The sequence below is a fragment of the Suncus etruscus genome, chromosome 14 (assembly GCF_024139225.1).
Source record: "Suncus etruscus isolate mSunEtr1 chromosome 14, mSunEtr1.pri.cur, whole genome shotgun sequence".
NCBI classification, from domain to species: Eukaryota; Metazoa; Chordata; class Mammalia; order Eulipotyphla; family Soricidae; genus Suncus; species Suncus etruscus.
Genome location: NC_064861.1, coordinates 80,239,790 through 80,256,432, shown reverse-complemented (window position 1 = coordinate 80,256,432; position 16,643 = coordinate 80,239,790). Strand labels below are relative to the sequence as shown.

The window sequence follows — 16,643 nt, the reverse complement described above, 5'->3', positions numbered from 1 at the left end:
GCCCCCTGTCTAGTTTTGTGAGTCCTGTGGGCAACCCTGCTTCAGCTCTGCCCACTGGGGTCCTCAGAGCATTTCAGAGAAATCAGAGGCTTTGTCAGAAAAGACCTGGAGGGGCTGAAGGGGCACCACAGTGGGTCAGAGCTTGCCTTGTTCCCCCAGGCAGATCAGGTTCCACTTTTACCTCCCACCCCCTGCGCCACATACCACACATGGAGTCTGCAGAGCCAGGAGTAAACCCCCACCCTGCACCACTCCCCCATAAAAGACCTGGAGGCCTCTGCCCCCACTCTAGTATTGCTGTCTCCAGGAAGCCAGCTGTCATGTAAATACACCAGCAGGAGAGCAGGTCCCCACAGCCAAAAGGTTTGTGTCCTCAGGAGCAGATTCCCAGCCCCCATAGCCAACCGTGAGATGAACCTTGGGCCACATTGTGTGGACATCACCATCTCATGGCTTAGGGGACCATATAGGGTGCGGGGAATTGGCCATATGCAAGACAAGCGCCTTGCCCATTGCACTACCATTCTGGCTCCATAGGTTCTAAATTTTTGTTGTTTTGTTTTATGGGCCACACCCAGCAGCGCTCAGAAGTTACAGCTCTGTGCTCAGAAATCGCTCCTAGCAGGCTCTGGGGACCATAAGGGATGCCGGAGATCAAACCCAGTTCTGTCCTGAGTCAGCCAAATACACTGTGCTATATCACTCTGGCCCAGGTGCTAAATTTTGAACTGAGTTGCTACAAGATTGAACATGTCCTTTTCTCAAACCAGTAAGGCCCAGAATATTTCTTTATATAATAGGAAAAAAATCAACTGCAACAGGGAACATACAGAAAAAAACAGGTCTGGTGTTCAAGCCTGGATTTCATCACTGAAGTCCAGAGAGGAAACTGTACTAAACTACATCCTCCATATTTGAACAGATGGGTGGGAGGGTTACAGCACACCTCAATTTGTTAACTTCCCTTTTCAGTATCAGTATACCTTAATTCTCCTGGCAGGTTGGTGCGCTCTTAGCTCTCTAATTCTTTTCTTCTTCTTCTTCTTCTTCTTCTTCTTTTTTTTTTTTTGGTTTTGGGTCACACCCAGGGGTGCTCAGGGGTTACTTTTGGCTCTGCACCAAGAAATTCCTTCTAATAGGCTCAGGAGATTATATGGCCTGATGGCCACATGCAAGGCAAATGCCCTACCTGTTGTGCTATCTTCCAGCCCCATTAGCTCTTTCATTCTTTTTTTTTGGGGGGGGGCGGAGCCACACCCAGTGGTGCTCAGGGGTTACTCCTGGCTATGCACTCTGAAATCGCTCCTGGCTTGGGTCACCATATGGGGTGCCGTCCTAAGCTAGCCTAGCATAAGCAAGGCAGATGCCTTACTGCTTGCGCCACTGCTCTGGCCCCAGCTCTTTCATTTTTTTTTTTTTTGTGGGTTTTTTTTTTTTTTTTGGGTCATACCCGGCTGTGCTCAGGGGTTATTCCTGGTTCCAGGCTCAGAAATTGCTCCTGGCAGGCACGGGGGACCATATGGGACACCGGGATTTGAACCGATGACCTCCTGCATGAAAGGCAAATGCCTTACCTCCATGCTATCTCTCCAGCCCCAAAATGTTTATCATCACTTTTTTTTTTGGTTTTGGGGTCACACCCGGCAGTGCTCAAGCTCCTGGCTCCATGCTCAGAAATTGCTCCTGGCAGGCTTGGGGGACCATATGGGACACCGGGATTCGAACCGACGACCTTCTGCATGAAAGGCAAACGCCTTACCTCCATGCTATCTTTCTGGCCCCAGCTCTTTCATTCTTAATGGGATCCCGGATCCCACTATAATACTGATTAGACTTCTGATAAAGGAGGCCTGGGTTGTTTGTGTTTTTGGTCCTCACCCAATCTTGGTTGAACTCTTTTCTTGTGCACCACAGTTGATGGTGCTCCAGGTATACTCCGGGCTGCTGTGCTCAGAGATCATTCCTGGCAGTGCTTGGAATGAAACTGGGGTGAACAGTGTACAAAGCCTTCATCTTCCCTGCTGTACTGTCTCTTTAGCCTGTTGGTGAACACTTGGGAAGTTTTCCTAATGACCCCCAAGTCATTAATTTTGGTTTAAGGGTCCCACCTGACAGTGCTCAGGGCTTACTCCTTGCTCTGTGTAATCACCCAGGATCCAGGCTGGGCTTGAGGGACCAAATGCAATGGCAGGAATGGAACCCGGGTGAGCTGTGTGCAAGGCAAAAGCCCTATCTGTTGTACTATCTCTCCGGCCTGTCAGCCCTAAATTACTGCAAATCAGCAGCTTCTGTGAGCTATAAAAAGCCCATCAGCCTGAGTCAGGTACTCCCAGCAGCTGTGAGGGAGTCTTTGCGGCCAGCAGCTCCTGGTGGCTGGTGCCATGCTCCCTACACAGCCAGTCTGGCATACAAGGATCCATCTGAGTGGAACACCACAGCACAGTCTAGAAATGTCAGCTCTGACATTTGGTTGCCACTTTACACTGTGGAATCTAGAGTCCCACCAGCATCCAAGCCTTCATCAGCCACACATGGCTACCAGGATCACTTCCTATGGTCTCAGGTCTGAAAATGGCGTTGACCAAAGCAGCCAGACTTTGCCCAGCAGCTACACGTGGGAGCCTATCGTTCACAGGAACAAGGTGACCAGAGCCCAGATGATGACGCACACGTAGGCGGGCTGGTAACTGTTCCCACAGACATTATTACCCTTGGACTCCAGGCCTGACAAGTTGCTATGGAAACACCGTTGGCTGGCCTCAAGAGCATTTCTGCAGCCAGACTCGGGGAAAGGAGGCAGAGCTCACCCACCAATGCTGACCATGAGGAGCCTTCTATATCGCCAGGTACAGACCAGCTACAGGAGCTGAGTGGAAAACTCATGCAGGCTTCCATAGGTGAGACCCAACATACTGAGAAGGAGGTGAGGAAATGACTCGAGGAACTTTAGAAGGTTCAGTGGGAGTTGCTGAGTACAGCCACATGTATTTCAGCCCATTTCTACTTTACCTGCTTCTAGATTCAGCACAGGACTAAGGGCAAGTCAGAAACAAAGCTCAGGCTGTCAGGCCTCATTTCTCTTTTCAGGCCTATGTCACTGGCCAGATTGTCACTCTGAACCTGCCAAAGTCTAAGCTCAGAAAGGGGCTGCTCCATGGTCAGTGGGGTTCCCTGAGTACAGGGCAGGAGCCCCGAGGTCAGCAGAACCTCTAAGGTTGGAGCGCCTGAGTCCCACCTCTGAGCAGAGTTCCCGAACTCAGTTTCCTGATTCCCTCACACATACCAGCCTTCCAGAGGTGCCCGCTTACCTGACAGAAGGATTTCATCTTCTCTAGGACCCTGTTCACTTCCGGCATCACATCCTTGCCGTCCACCAAGATGGTGCGATTGGAGCGGTTCCGCAGGGCCACATGAAGCACCGCACGATCCTGGGGGTGAGGTAGGGTTGAGGATCCCGTTCTGGGCAGCCAGGGGAAAATCACCCATTTTGGAGGGTCTCTGAGACCCCATCTGTGCTCAAGGAGTGAAAAGCCCAGTAAGGAGATGAGTGAGCAGAGGTAGAGTAACAAAATAGGCCAGAGATAAGCACTAAGTGGTTTTAAGCCTAAAGCAGCTCCCCTCTGCCCAGGGAGAGCACAGGGAATTGCTGGAACCTTTTGCATTTAGTGCCCTGGATGTGGAGCAAGACATGCGATTACAGCATCTCTGTACCATGAGGCTGCCGGAAAGCAACTGGGCCCGCTTACCCATGATAAGTGCCAGGCAGTTGGCCTTGTGCTGTGAGAATAGCCCATCAAGCTGAAGTCAGCAAAAGAACCCTTGAGAGCAACAGGTCCAGGGAAAAAAAATGGGTCACACAAAGTGGCATACATCAATGCCGGGACAGTGCCCAACTTCCACCATGCCACATTCCATGGTCTAATGCACTTTCCAGGAAGCCCTCCCTGAATGCAACTTCTGACTTGTTCAGCAGTGCAATACAGATCTGAGTTGTTTGGGTTTTTTTTGTTTTGTTGTTTTGGGGTCACACCCCAAAACACACCCAGTGATGCTCAGGGGTTACTCCTGTCTCTGTGTTCAGGAATCGCTCCTGGCAGGCTCAGGGAACCATATGGGATGCCAGGGATGGAACCCAGGTCTGTCCCTACCACTTATGCTACACTCTGGCCCCAACAGGTCTGAGTTTTAAATCCTGGCTCTGTCTCTTACAGATTGAGGTTCTGAAAATGTAACTTGAACCTCAGAGCCTCAGGCTCCTTAGGTATAAAAGGAGGATAAGACTTTATTTTTTTATTTTGGGCAATCCACCAGAGGTGCTTTAAAGATAGTCTAGGTTCCATGCTTGGAGTGTCTCCTGACAGTGCTTGGGACCTTCTCTTGCATGCAAAGCTTAGAGGTCTGTTGACCAATGTCCCTGACCCAGAAAACAGTATTTATGATGCCTCCAGCTCCAAAAGCAGTCCAGGAACAGATCCATCTGGACTGGCTTTGCCGCTGCTTCTTGCTGTCACCGAGAAAGCAGATTTTAGAAGGAAAACATTTTTTTCACGAAAGCGAGGTTTTGCTTTGCACTAAGACGACTTTCAATAAGGGAACTGGAGAGATAGTAAGGCACTTGGAGCAGGCTGGATACCCTCTCCCTGTGCAGTCAACACTACACTGAGACTGCCAGTCTGGGGAAAGACACACCCTATTAAGCAAGTGTTGCCTAAGAGGAGGAAGACACAGCTAATGAGAGGAACAGGTAGGCAGACAGGAAGAGGCCCGGAAGGCATGTGGAGTCAGTCAGGAGTCCATTAGGCCGCTCACCTCAGTGAAGTTGATCTTCTCGCCATTGAACATATGGTCCCGAGCGGCCTCCACACCCCTGGACTTGGCCTGGGAAGAGAAGACAGAGGCGTGGCCTTACCCACAGGAGCCACCCAGAGTTCCAGCCCTCATCAGAGGGTTGGTATAGCTTCTGTGGGGTGATCGGAACAGGCAGTGCCCCCCTCCCTGCTCAGACATCCAGCACTGAAGGATTCTGGGAGGTGCAGCTGAGGGGTGGGGGTGATGGCAGGCTTGAACCAAGCACTGCAAAGGGCCAGTTCCTGAGATTCACAGCCTGGAACAAAAACCGTTCCAGGCTTGGTGGGGGGGGGGGGGTGTATAGGCTGGGGTTGGGGGGGATTGAAGCGTTACCAGGTTCACCAGCATCTGCATCTCTTTCTGCGTCACCAGGTTCTTGGAGTAATCCACCAGGATATGCCCATTGTTGGTGTTGAGGTCCAAGCTGTGAGAAATAGCAGAAGCCACTGACCACCCACCCCTGGCTCTGCAGGCGCTTCCAAAGAGCCCAGCAGGAGGAGCTGCTTCCAGAAAGAAAAAAAAAACATCCTCTGGGTGCCACACCCCTGGTGGGCACAGAGGTGGCACGTCTGTCACGTTGGCCTGCTAAGGTGCCATCCTCCCAGAGGGGCTGAGCCTCTGCTAAGACTGATCTGAGGGGATGGGAAGCCTGAGATGGGGAGGGGACACTGCCCCCCTGTTACCCCAGAAACATCTATACTCGGGGATGGGCCCGGATGACAGACAGGGCGGGTGATGGCACCAGCGGAGACCTGTAGCTGCGCCACAGACCTGCCTCCCCACACACACCAGCCAGCCAGTGTATGTGACCTGGGCAGGAGGAGGCCCAGCCCATAACCGCCCCCCTAAAATCTTCTCCAAGTCCTCTATTTCCTGGGCGTTCCAAGGTCTCCAGATCGAGCCTCCCCAGCAGAAATTGGGGGTGGGAGCCTGCATCGCCTCCTCTTACCCCATCAGTCAATCCTCGGGGGCCACCCACTATTGCATGCCGGGGAGCCCCCCTCTCTGCAGCAGCGTCTTCAAGGGGGACAGCGCCCCTGCCTGCACTGCGGAAGGGCCCCCTCAAGCCCTGGAAAAGTGGGGGCGGGAGCGTGTCCCCGCGTGACTAAGCACCCCCGGCCCTCCCGCGAGCACCTTCAAGGAGGCGTCAAGGACGAAGCGCGGCCTGGCCCCCCCGGGATTGCCCTGGGCCCCTGGCACCCCAACCTCCGGGCCCTCCTCGCCCCGCACGCCCCGACACCCCGAGCGCGCACCTGAAGCGGCTGAAGCGCTCGGGGTCCTGCTCGAAGAGGGAGCGCAGGTTGAGCTCCGAGGCGTGCTCGCGGTGCCATTGCAGCAGCTGCTGGAATTGCGGGTCCTGGGCGAGCGCGGCCATGGCGGGAGCGGCAGCGAGCACGGACACGGAGGCGCGAGCCCGGCCGGGAGGAAAAGGGGGCGGGCGGCGCCCCGGCTTTTATGGCGCAGGCGCAGGCGGTGGTCACGCCCATGCGCGTAAGCCACGCCCTCCTCCGCCCCGCCCCGATTCCCGGGTCTCCGCGACCTTGCAGCGCCCGCTGCTGTGGGGCCTGCAAAGAATCGACCCCTAATACCGCTGTTCTGCTCTGCTCTGCTTGGCCGCGTCTGCGGGGCAGGCCGAGCTCCGCGGGCTCGCTCTTCCTTATGCAATTTTTTATTCTCTCATTCTTTTTGTTTTATTTTTATTTATTTATTTTTTTGGTTTTTGGGCCACACCCGGTGACGCTCAGGGGTTACTCCTGGCTATGCTTTCAGGAGTCGCTCCTGGCTTGGGGGACCCTATGGGACGCTGGGGGATGGAACCCCGTGCAAGGCAAACGCCTTACCGCTTGTGCCACCGCTCTGGCCCCTCATTCATTCTTTTTATGCAACCCCTGTGAACCCTTCCTATGCTACAGGTAGTGAGGCAGCACTCCCACGATGCATAAGCAAGAGAGAGAGGTAGGTAAGATTTAGGGTTTGCCCTGGTCGGGTCCAACCTTGGAGGTCTCCAGGCACTGCCCTGGTGGTCCCCCATAGCATGACAGTTTTGGGCCTTTGCTCCAGTTCTTCAGTTCGCTGAGAATTTGGGAATGATTTCCCGCCCCTATCAAGAACAGACTGAAAAGCTCCCCTGAAGACCCCCCAAATATGTGTGATCTGTCGATGCTGTTAATAAAACTAAAGCAGAGGACTGGAGAGATAATAGCTAATAAAGCACTTGCCTTGCACTCTGCCAACCTGGTTTTGAGCCCTACCAGGAATGAATTCTGGCCACAGAGCCAGGAGTAAGTCCTGAGCACAGCCGGATGGCGTCCAAACACACAGTGCAGGGCCTACTACTGCCTCTTCATGCTAGCTGCTGGGATCAAAGTAGACTCCAGACCTTGGAATCATCTTCCTTGTGGATCTTAGGTGACTGTTGAGCCAAAGCTTGTTCAAAGGCGAAGAAGTGAGTCTGACTTGGGGGAAGTGTTCAATTTTTGTTGTTGTTTGGGAATAAGGTTTGGGCCACACTCAGCAGTGTCCAGGCTTTACCCCTAGCTCTGCGCTCAGGGGTCATTCCTGGTAGGGCTCAGAGATAAATGCAATGGTGGTTTGTCAACATTCAAGGCCAGAGCCTTACCCGATGCACTATCCCTTAGGCCCCAGTCTGTTTCTTTTGCAGTGCCAGGGATGAAACTAATGGCCTCATATAAGTGCAGTACAGTTGAACTTTACCCCAGCCACATGTCAAGGTGTTTTTATTAACAACAACAACAATAATAATAATAATTTTTGATTGGGGCCACAGCCAGTAGTACCCCTGGCTGTGCTCAAGGCTTACTAATGGTTCCTGGTGGGGCTCAGGGAACCATATGGGGTGCCAGGGATAGAACCAAGGTTGACTACATGTAAGATTGGTACTGTAGCTCCCATTTTCGTTTTCTGGCCCCTGCAAACCCAGCTTCATGCGGTTACCCACCCTGAGGCTCCAGCACCCTGTGGTGAGTTGGTAATCGCCATCTCCAGGAGGACTGAATAGTTCCACAATCTTTGACTCTTAGCATTGAACCACAGGCCTGGTTGGTCAATGATCATAGGAAGGGGACTCCTGAATTTTGGGGGGAGATTTTCACCCCCAAAAAAATGAGGAAAAAGGAAATGGACAAGTGAAAGACTAAAGAAATATTCACAGGCCAGAAGATGATTCAGCAGGTGATTGCTTTCCTAGCATGTGGAAGGTGCTGGGTTCCACCCATGGCATAGGAAAGAAAGCGGGGAAGAAGGAAGAGGTCAGAGAGTTAGTACAAGTGCTTGCTTTTCTCTCTCTCTCTCTCTCTCTCTCTCTCTCTCTCTCTCTCTCTCTCTCTCTCTCTCTCTCTCTCTCTCTCTCTCTCTGTGTGTATGTGTGTGTGTGTGTGTGTGTGTGTGTGTGTGTGTGTGTGTGTGTGTGTGTGTGTGCTCAACTCTTTGCATCTTTATTTTTTTGGATAAAATTTTAAGTTGAATCATCATATTACAAAGTTGTTCAGAATTAAATTTCAGTCATACAATGTCCAACACCCTTCACCAGTGCACATTTCCTGCTACCAATGTCCCCAGTTTCCCTCCTGCCCTCCTCCCTGCCTTCCTCAATGGCATTTTCCTTCTTTTCTCTCTCTTCTCTCTCTCACTCAATATCTCTCCCTTTTTTTTTTTTTTTTTTTGTGGTTTTTGGGTCACACCCGGCAGTGCTCAGGGGTTATTCCTGGCTCCAGGCTCAGAAATTGCTCCTGGCAGGCACAGGGGACCATATGGGACGCCGGGATTTGAACCGATGACCTCCTGCATGAAAGGCAAACGCCTTACCTCCATGCTATCTCTCCGGCCCCGTCCCTTTTTATTTTTAAACATTGTGGTTTGCGATATTGTTTCTGAAAGGGTAATGAGCATCTCATTTTACCTCCTCTCAAGGATGCTTGCTTTAAATGTGGCTGATCATGGTTTTTTTTTTTTTTTTTTTTTTTTTGGTGGTTTTTGGGTCACACCCGGCAGTGCTCAGGGGTTATTCCTGGCTCCAGGCTCAGAAATTGCTCCTGGCAGGCACGGGGGACCATATGGGACGCTGGGATTTGAACCGATGACCTCCTGCATGAAAGGCAAACGCCTTACCTCCATGCTATCTCTCCAGCCCCTGATCATGGTTTGATTCCAGGAACTGCATAGAATCCCCCCAGCACCACCAAGAATGACTCCTTAAGCACAGAATCTGGAGTAGCCCTTCAGCACAGCTGGGCTATTTGTGGCCCAAATACCCCCCTAAGTAAATAAAAGGGTAAAAAGGAAAAGAGGGTGGAGAGATAGTATGAATGTACACAGCTAACCCAGGATTGATTCTCAGCATTGCATGTGGTGCCCTAAGCCAGGAGTGAGCCCAGAGTACAGAGCCATGAGTAAACTCTAGAGAACAGTTGGGTGTGACCCAAAAAGCAAACAAACAAAAAATGAGTAAAAGAAAAATGAATGGTCACAGATTAAATAACAATCCCAGACCTTTGCAGTGAACAACTCTGACTACCCCACCTTTATTTGCCCAGAGTAGCTTTGGGTCAACTGCCAATTGTAGAGATTTATGATTATCAATATTTTTATTTGGTTTTGGGGTCATACCAGCACTGCTGGGGTATTCTCCTGGCTCAGTGTGCAGGTGTGGCTTTCCTGGCAGTGTTCAGGGGACCTTGGAACGCAGCCCTTTGAGCTATCTCCCTGGTCCCAACTCTGGAGTTGCCAGTTGTCAGTTGTTAGTTGCCTGTCAGTGCCAAGAAGCCCTCTGATGAGTCTCCTGACCAAGCCAGTTATTTGCCTGCACAGAACAGCTCTTCTGGCCCTAAGCCATGCGCCTTTGAACACTACCCAATGGGAACGGCAGGCTCAGGAGTCATTATCCCAACATACATTTGGCCCATGAGTCCTCAGATGACAGCAGCCTCACTGGAGTCATGAATTTTCTTTTTTCTAGTAGATTCTATTGGAGGGGGGGAATTGGGTCACATCCAGTGGTGCTCAAATCCTATTCCTGGCTCTGGGTTCAGAAGTGAGTCCTGCCACTCTGGGGGACAATATGTGGCACTGAAGAGTTAAACTGGGGTTGACAGGATGCAAGACTGCCTTCACTCACACTATAATCTCTTTCCAACCTCAAGTTGGATCTTTTTGTTTCTGTTTTTTGTTTTTTTGGACCATACCCCGGCTGTTCCCAGATGTTACTCCTGGTAGGCTCTGGGGACCATGTGGGATGCTGTGGGCAAGGCAAACAGCTTACCTGCAGTGCTGTAGCTCTGGCCCCAGTCTAGCTGGATATTTTGGAGATCGTGGCAAACATAGTTGTCTGTGCCCAGAACTGCTGGGAAGAGAAGGCACTCTTTTCCTTCTTGGACTACTGCCCTGATAGCATTTGACATGAGCATTGATCTAGTCAAATGGGCCTTTCTTGGCTCTTGGGTGCCAGCAGAAGAACTCCACAGCTTTTCATTTGGGGGTGGGGGTGGCGAGAGGGTTTGGACCACACCTAGCAATGCTCAGGAGTTACTTCTGGCTCTGCACTCAGGAATTATTCCTGGTGTCAGTTGGAGGACCATATGGTTGCTGAGGATCCTGAGTTGGCTATGGCCATGATCAAGGCAACTGTCTCACTGTACTATTTCTCTGGCTGCTTCACTGTCTTGTTCTTTTTAAAAAAAATATTATATTTTATTGGGGCCGGAGTGGTGGCACTAGAGATAATGCGTGTCTGTCTTGCAAGTGCTAGCCTAGGGCAAATCGAGGTTGATCCCCCAGCATCCCATCTGGTACCCCCAAGCCAGGAGCGACTTCTAAGAGCATAGCCAGGAATAACCCCTGAGCATCACCGGGTGTGGCCCCCCCAAAGAAACAAAAAATATTATATTTTATTGAAACAATTGTGATCAACAGAGTCCTTCATAGTTGAATTTCACATCCAGTGGTCCTCAAACTATGGCCCGCGGGCCACATATTGTATTTGTATTTGTTTTGTTTCTTCATTGCAAAATAAGATCTATGCAGTGTGCATAAGAATTCGTTCATAAGTTTTGTTTTTACTATAGTCAGACCCTCCAATGGTCTGAGGGACAGTGAACTGGCCCCCTGTTTAAAAAGTTTGAGGACCCAGTCATAAACAATGAGTCAGGGCCCTTCCCACCACTAGTGTTAACATTCCTCCACCAGTGGCCCCAGAGTGCGTCCTATACCACCACCTTTTGCCCCCTGGCCCGCCAGTATAACAAACCCCTTTGAGTTTAGGTTTTAAAGTTTAAGTCCCTTGGGGCCGAAGAGATAGCATGGAGGTAGGGCATTTGCCTTGCATGCACAATGATGGTGGTTTGAATTCCGGCTTCCCATATGGTCCCCCGAGCCTGCCAGGAGTGATTTCTGAGTGTAAAGCCAGGAGTAACCCCTGAGCACTGCTGGGTGTGACCCAAAAACCAAAAAAAAAAAAAAAAAAAAAACCAAAAAAAAAGTTTAAGTCCCTTGATTCTATTATCATTGACTTCGTCTTGGATAGTCAGTTTTGTTCTTATTTATTTCCCTGCCAATGCATCTGAGACCACTTGGCCCCTGACCCCCAGCCTTTCTTTATTCCTTTTCTCATATATAAAATGCTAGGGCCGGAGAGATGGCATGGAGATGGAGCATTTGCCTTGCATGCAGAAGGATGGTGGTTCGAATCCCGGTATCCCATATCGTCCCCTGAGCCTGCCAGGAGTGATTTCTGAGCATGGAGCCAGGAGTAACCCCTGAGTGCTGCCTGGTGTGACCCAAAAACCAAAAAAAAAAAAATGCGGGAACAGGGGTCAGAGAGATAGCATGGAGGTAGGGTGTTGGCCTTGATGTAGAAGGATGGTGGTTTGAATCTCGGCATCCCATATGGTCCCTCAAGCCTGCAAGGAGCGATTTCTGAGCATAGAGCCAGGAGTAACCCCTGAGTGCAGCCAGGTGTGACCCCCCAAAAAATGTGGGAATATTTCACTGTCTTCTTGGCATGCTACTTGACATGCTAAAGTACCTGTTTCATGTCTGTGATCCCCAGCGACTTCAACTATTCCATATATCTCTATTCTATTTTGATAATGATACTCAGAAATGCCAAAGCTACATGGCTTTTCTATACAAGTGGAAAGCTACAATCTTGTCTGGAGGACTGTAAGTCATGGTAAATAGGAGAGAAAACACAAAATATATTTGAAGGTTGGGGAGCTAGGACAAAGGGCTTGAAGCACAAGAATTACAGGTAGGATCCTAGGTTCAATTCTGGGCACTACATCACAAGCACTATACTGGAAAGATTCCCAGAACACAACTAGCTGTGACACAAAAGCAAAACAAAAAAGTACTTGATCAAACTAAGAATATATCATCTGAAGCCCTGACTGTCGTTGCTTACTATATTCTACTAACTATAATTGCTCCTCCAGTTTCCTCTAGGCAGAGCACTGGAATCAGTTTCCAAGAAACTCTCCTCACAGCTCTAGCAGAGATACCCTCTGTTCTTCCCATCTGATAGACAGTTAAGAGAACCTGAAATAAAGGCTAGAGCCATGGCACAGCAGGTAAGACACTTGCTTTATAAATGACGAAGAATTAGGCATTTCAAAAGGACAGGACCACAGTAATTGCAAAAGCAGGAAGCTGCAGCCACCATTTAACCCTGGGCTCCTTTGCTGGGTCTAAAATCTGTGGAGAGGGGCTGTAGTGGTGGCACAAGTGGCAGGGTGTATTGTATGCCTTGTACTTGCTAACTTAGGATGGACCGCTGTTCGATCCCCCGGCATCCCATACGGTCTCCCAAGCCAGGGGCAATTTTTTAGCACATAGCCAGGAGTAGTAACCCCTGAGAGTCACCGAGTATGGCCCAAAAACCAAAAAAAAAAAAAAAATCTGTGGAGAGGGGTCGGAGAGATAGCACAGCAATAGGGCATTTGCCTTGCATGCAGCCAATCCAGGACTGACAGTGGTTCGATTCCTGGCATCCCATATAGTCCCTTGAGTCTGCCAGGAGTGATTTCTGAGCGCAGATCCAGGAGTTACCTCTGAGTGTTGCCAGTATGACCCAAAACCCAAGTAAAAAAAAATCTGTGGAGAATCCAAATATAAAGAGTTTAAGTTAAAAAGTGTGTTGGGGGGCCTGGAGAGATAGCACAGTGGTGTTTGCCTTGCAAGCAGCCAGCTGATCCAGGACCTAAGGTGGTTGGTTCGAATCCCGGTGTCCCATATGGTCCCCAGTGCCGGCCAGGAGCTATTTCTGAGCAGACAGCCAGGAGTAACCCCTGAGCACCGCTGGGTGTGACCCCCCCCCCAAAAAAAAAGTGTGTTGGGGCCAGAGCACTGACCTGGGTTCACGTAGCTGTTCTGGTTTCAATTCCTAGCATCCCTTATGTTCCCCCAAGCACCACTAGGAGCAATCCCTAAGTGCAGAACCGGAAATAATCTCTGAGGATTGCTGGATGTGTCCCCCCCCAAATAAATAAGTATGTAGAGAGCAGTGGGTGGAAACTTCCAGAATAGGGGTGCAGAGTGTGAGGTTGCCATCTCAGATTACTAGAGGCTGGAGTGGGAGCCACACGAGGCCATCTTTTATATTAAAAAAATGATGATGGGGACTGGAGCAATAGCACAGCGGTAAGTAATTTGCCTTGCATGCAGCCGACGTGAATCTGATTCTCAGCATTTCATATGGTCTCCTAAACCTGCCAGGAGTAATTTCTGAACGCAGAGTCAGGAATAGCGCCCGAGTACTGCCAGGTGTAGCCCCTCCCCCCAAAACAGAAAGAAAAATGATGAAATAAGCTTCTTATAATTTTCCCCATAATGGATATTTTGACCCCTGTGTACAAATCATGGCAGAGGGAGCCAGGAAAGCTCAGGTAAGATCTAGTGGAGGCAAGAATAGGGCTAGAAGTGTGAATTGGCTAACCACAGTTTTGGGACCCTGCCCCAGGGCAGGGCATCTTCTGGAGAGGGTCTGAAGTGGAAGAAGGGAGTGAGGATTGGAGAAGAGACTCCACAATGCAGGATTTGATGATGAGGATTTGATTTCAGAGTCTAGTGCAGTCTTGGGAACCAGGTCCCTTTTACAAAATTGTGTGTGTGTGTGTGTGTGTGTGTGTGTGTGTGTGTTGAGAGGTTAGGGGACACAACTGGAAGTGCTCAGGGATTATTCCTGGCTGTGTGCTGCACTCAGTGGTCAGGGAAATTATATGGGGTACCAGATATCAAATGCTGGCCCATCCAGTCATTTTCTTTCTTTTTTTTTTCTTTTTGGTTTTTGGGCCACACCCGGCGGTGCTCAGGGGTGACTCCTGGCTGTCTGCTCAGAAATAGCTCCTGGAGGCACGGGGGACCATATGGGACACCGGGATTCGAACCAACCACCTTTGGTCCTGGATCGGCTGCTTGCAAGGCAAACACCGCTGTACTATCTCTCCGGGCCCCCATCCAGTCATTTTCTAAGAACCAGGTTGCAATGGGAAGTGAACAACCGCAGTTTTTATTATATTTGGTTGATATTTAACAGGGTACAGTGTTCCAGGAAAATAGGATTAAGTTGATCAACGAGGTAAGAAAAATGGGCAAGAGCACAGCTAATAAGGGAAACACAGCTCTAAGTTCTACAGGTGGAGAAATTGAGGCAGGGGCATTTTGGGAGCGAGGTTTAATTAAGATTTAATAGGAACTTGATACTGAGGACCTGCAAATCAGAGGGGTAAAGGTGGATGAATAGGGGGGTAAATTCAGGGACGAAGCCTGCGGAGAGGAGCCCACTGGGCGGACAAAGGATGCAATTTGCCCAAGGATATTTCCTGAACTCTGACCCCAAGCTGGAGCGCCCACCAGGGATGCTGAATCACCGTGACTAGGCTAGGCGAGGGCCAGGAGACCGCGCCTCCTCCAACTCTGAGGAATCCGGGTGCTAGCTAGCACCCGAGGGCACCCCACTCCCGAGGGGTGGTGCCCAGTAAGCTGAGGCAGGGAGAGGCGGGGTCGGCCAGGGCAGGAGGAAAGCGCGTGAACCCGGCGGGGCGTGCACGTCCAGGTGGGCGGGGCGGATGCGCGCGCACGAGCGCGAAGAGGAACCTGCTAACGGCTTCATCCGCACGTCCGGGATGGACGCGAGTGCCTGTGCGCATGCTCGGGGGTTGTGGTCATTGTGCGCGCGTGCGCATGCGCTTGCGGGAGGGGACGCGAGTGGGCGGGGCCGGCGCTGCGTCTGAGTCTCGGGCAGTTTTATTGCCTCTGGGTGTGGCCCCGGCCTTCCTTGTAAACCTACTGAGTTTGAATATATATAAATATATAAATTTATATTTAATTGATATATTATATATAGTTTATATATAAATTACATAAAAATAAATAATGATTTGATATACATTATGTATTATATAAATTATATAAATTTATATAAGTATATAAAATATATAAATATATTTATATATTATTTACTTAACTTTCCTAGTCACACTGTGGTGCTTTGGACTTGGGCAGCCAGCCGTGTGCAAGCACCTGCTGTACTGTCTCTCTGGACCTGATTGTATAATTATTGAATATATATAGAACATTATATACAGTATACTTAATACATATATTTGTATATACATTAAATGTGTATATTTAATGCTTCCACCACAGTAGCAAATTCTGTGCTTGCTAAAGGGGCATACAGTCCTACCCAGAGCTCCTAATTCTTCCTGCAGTTCTGGCAGAGACAGTTCTTTGCTTTCTGGGCCACACCTAGGGGTGCTCAGGGCTTACTCCTGGCGGGTTTGGGTAACTAAGTGGATGTCGGAATTGAAGACGGGTCTGCTGTTGTGAAAGGCAACCCGTTTTCCTATCCCTCTACCTCCCAAGATAGATTTTTTTTTTTGGGTCACACCCGGCGGTGCTCAGGGGTTACTCCTGGCTGTCTGCTCAGAAATAACTCCTGGCAAGCACGGGGGACCATATGGGACACCGGGATTCGAACCAACCACCTTAGGTTCTGGATCGGCTGCTTGCAAGGCAAGCACCGCTGTGCTATCTCTTCGGGCCCCTAAGATAGATTTTTTAAGGCCAAATATTGCATCATCTTTGCAGCCCTAAGTCCTAGCTAGGACTTGCACCACAGTGCAATGACATTAGGAAACTCTGAGGTGAAAATCACTCTGTTGGAGCAGCAGACTTCATGTTTGGCACTCAGGAGGTTCAGATCAGATCTCCAGCACTGCTTGCTGTCTTGAACATCTCCAGGAATGATCCCCAAGCAGAGCTGGGTTAAGCTCCTGAGCATCACTGGGTGTGGCCCCTAACGCAAATATATAAAGAAATGATGCTCCTGAAACAAGCTTCGCTCACTCTGTTCCACATGGTCAGCTCAGTTGAAGTATAAGCCACACAGGCGTCTGAGACTCACCTCTTAGGTCAGTCAGCAACTACTTCCAGAAGCCACCACTAGAGGCTCTTTAGGTTCACTGTGCTGGTATAATAGACATCGCTTTTATGGCAGTCGAAGAACTGCTTATTCCTTGTTTTCCACAGGCCACAGTGGCCACAAAGTACACGGAGGGCCATCCCCTCTCAGAGTCGCAGCCATACTATTACCCAGGTGTGTCGAGGTGTGAAAAGTGGTATTAGGTTTGCAGGGACCTCACCTGCCCACGTGTTTTCTCAGCTGAGTTTTTCCAAGGAGCTCTCAGGATTGAAGTGGAACATCTGTCCTACTGGCCATCTCCTTTCCTCTACCCCACATTGAACATGCTTTTTGGACTACAAGATGGTTAAAAATCAGA

The 16,643-nt window shown here is 50.0% G+C and overlaps 1 protein-coding gene across 1 annotated transcript in view; it reads right to left on the bottom strand.

The window, feature by feature from the left end:
* The window catches only part of GPI (glucose-6-phosphate isomerase), a 28,581-nt gene extending 22,300 nt beyond the window's left edge, over positions 1–6,281 (bottom strand). Inside the window, exons 1-4 of the mRNA XM_049786596.1 lie at positions 6,102–6,281; positions 5,182–5,272; positions 4,810–4,878; positions 3,309–3,428 (exon numbers count right to left, since the gene is read on the bottom strand). Of these exons, the coding sequence (XP_049642553.1) occupies positions 3,309–3,428; positions 4,810–4,878; positions 5,182–5,272; positions 6,102–6,223 (402 nt within the window). The 5' untranslated portion in view covers positions 6,224–6,281. The remainder of the gene's footprint in view (positions 1–3,308; positions 3,429–4,809; positions 4,879–5,181; positions 5,273–6,101) is intronic.
* Positions 6,282–16,643: the final 10,362 nt, after the last annotated feature.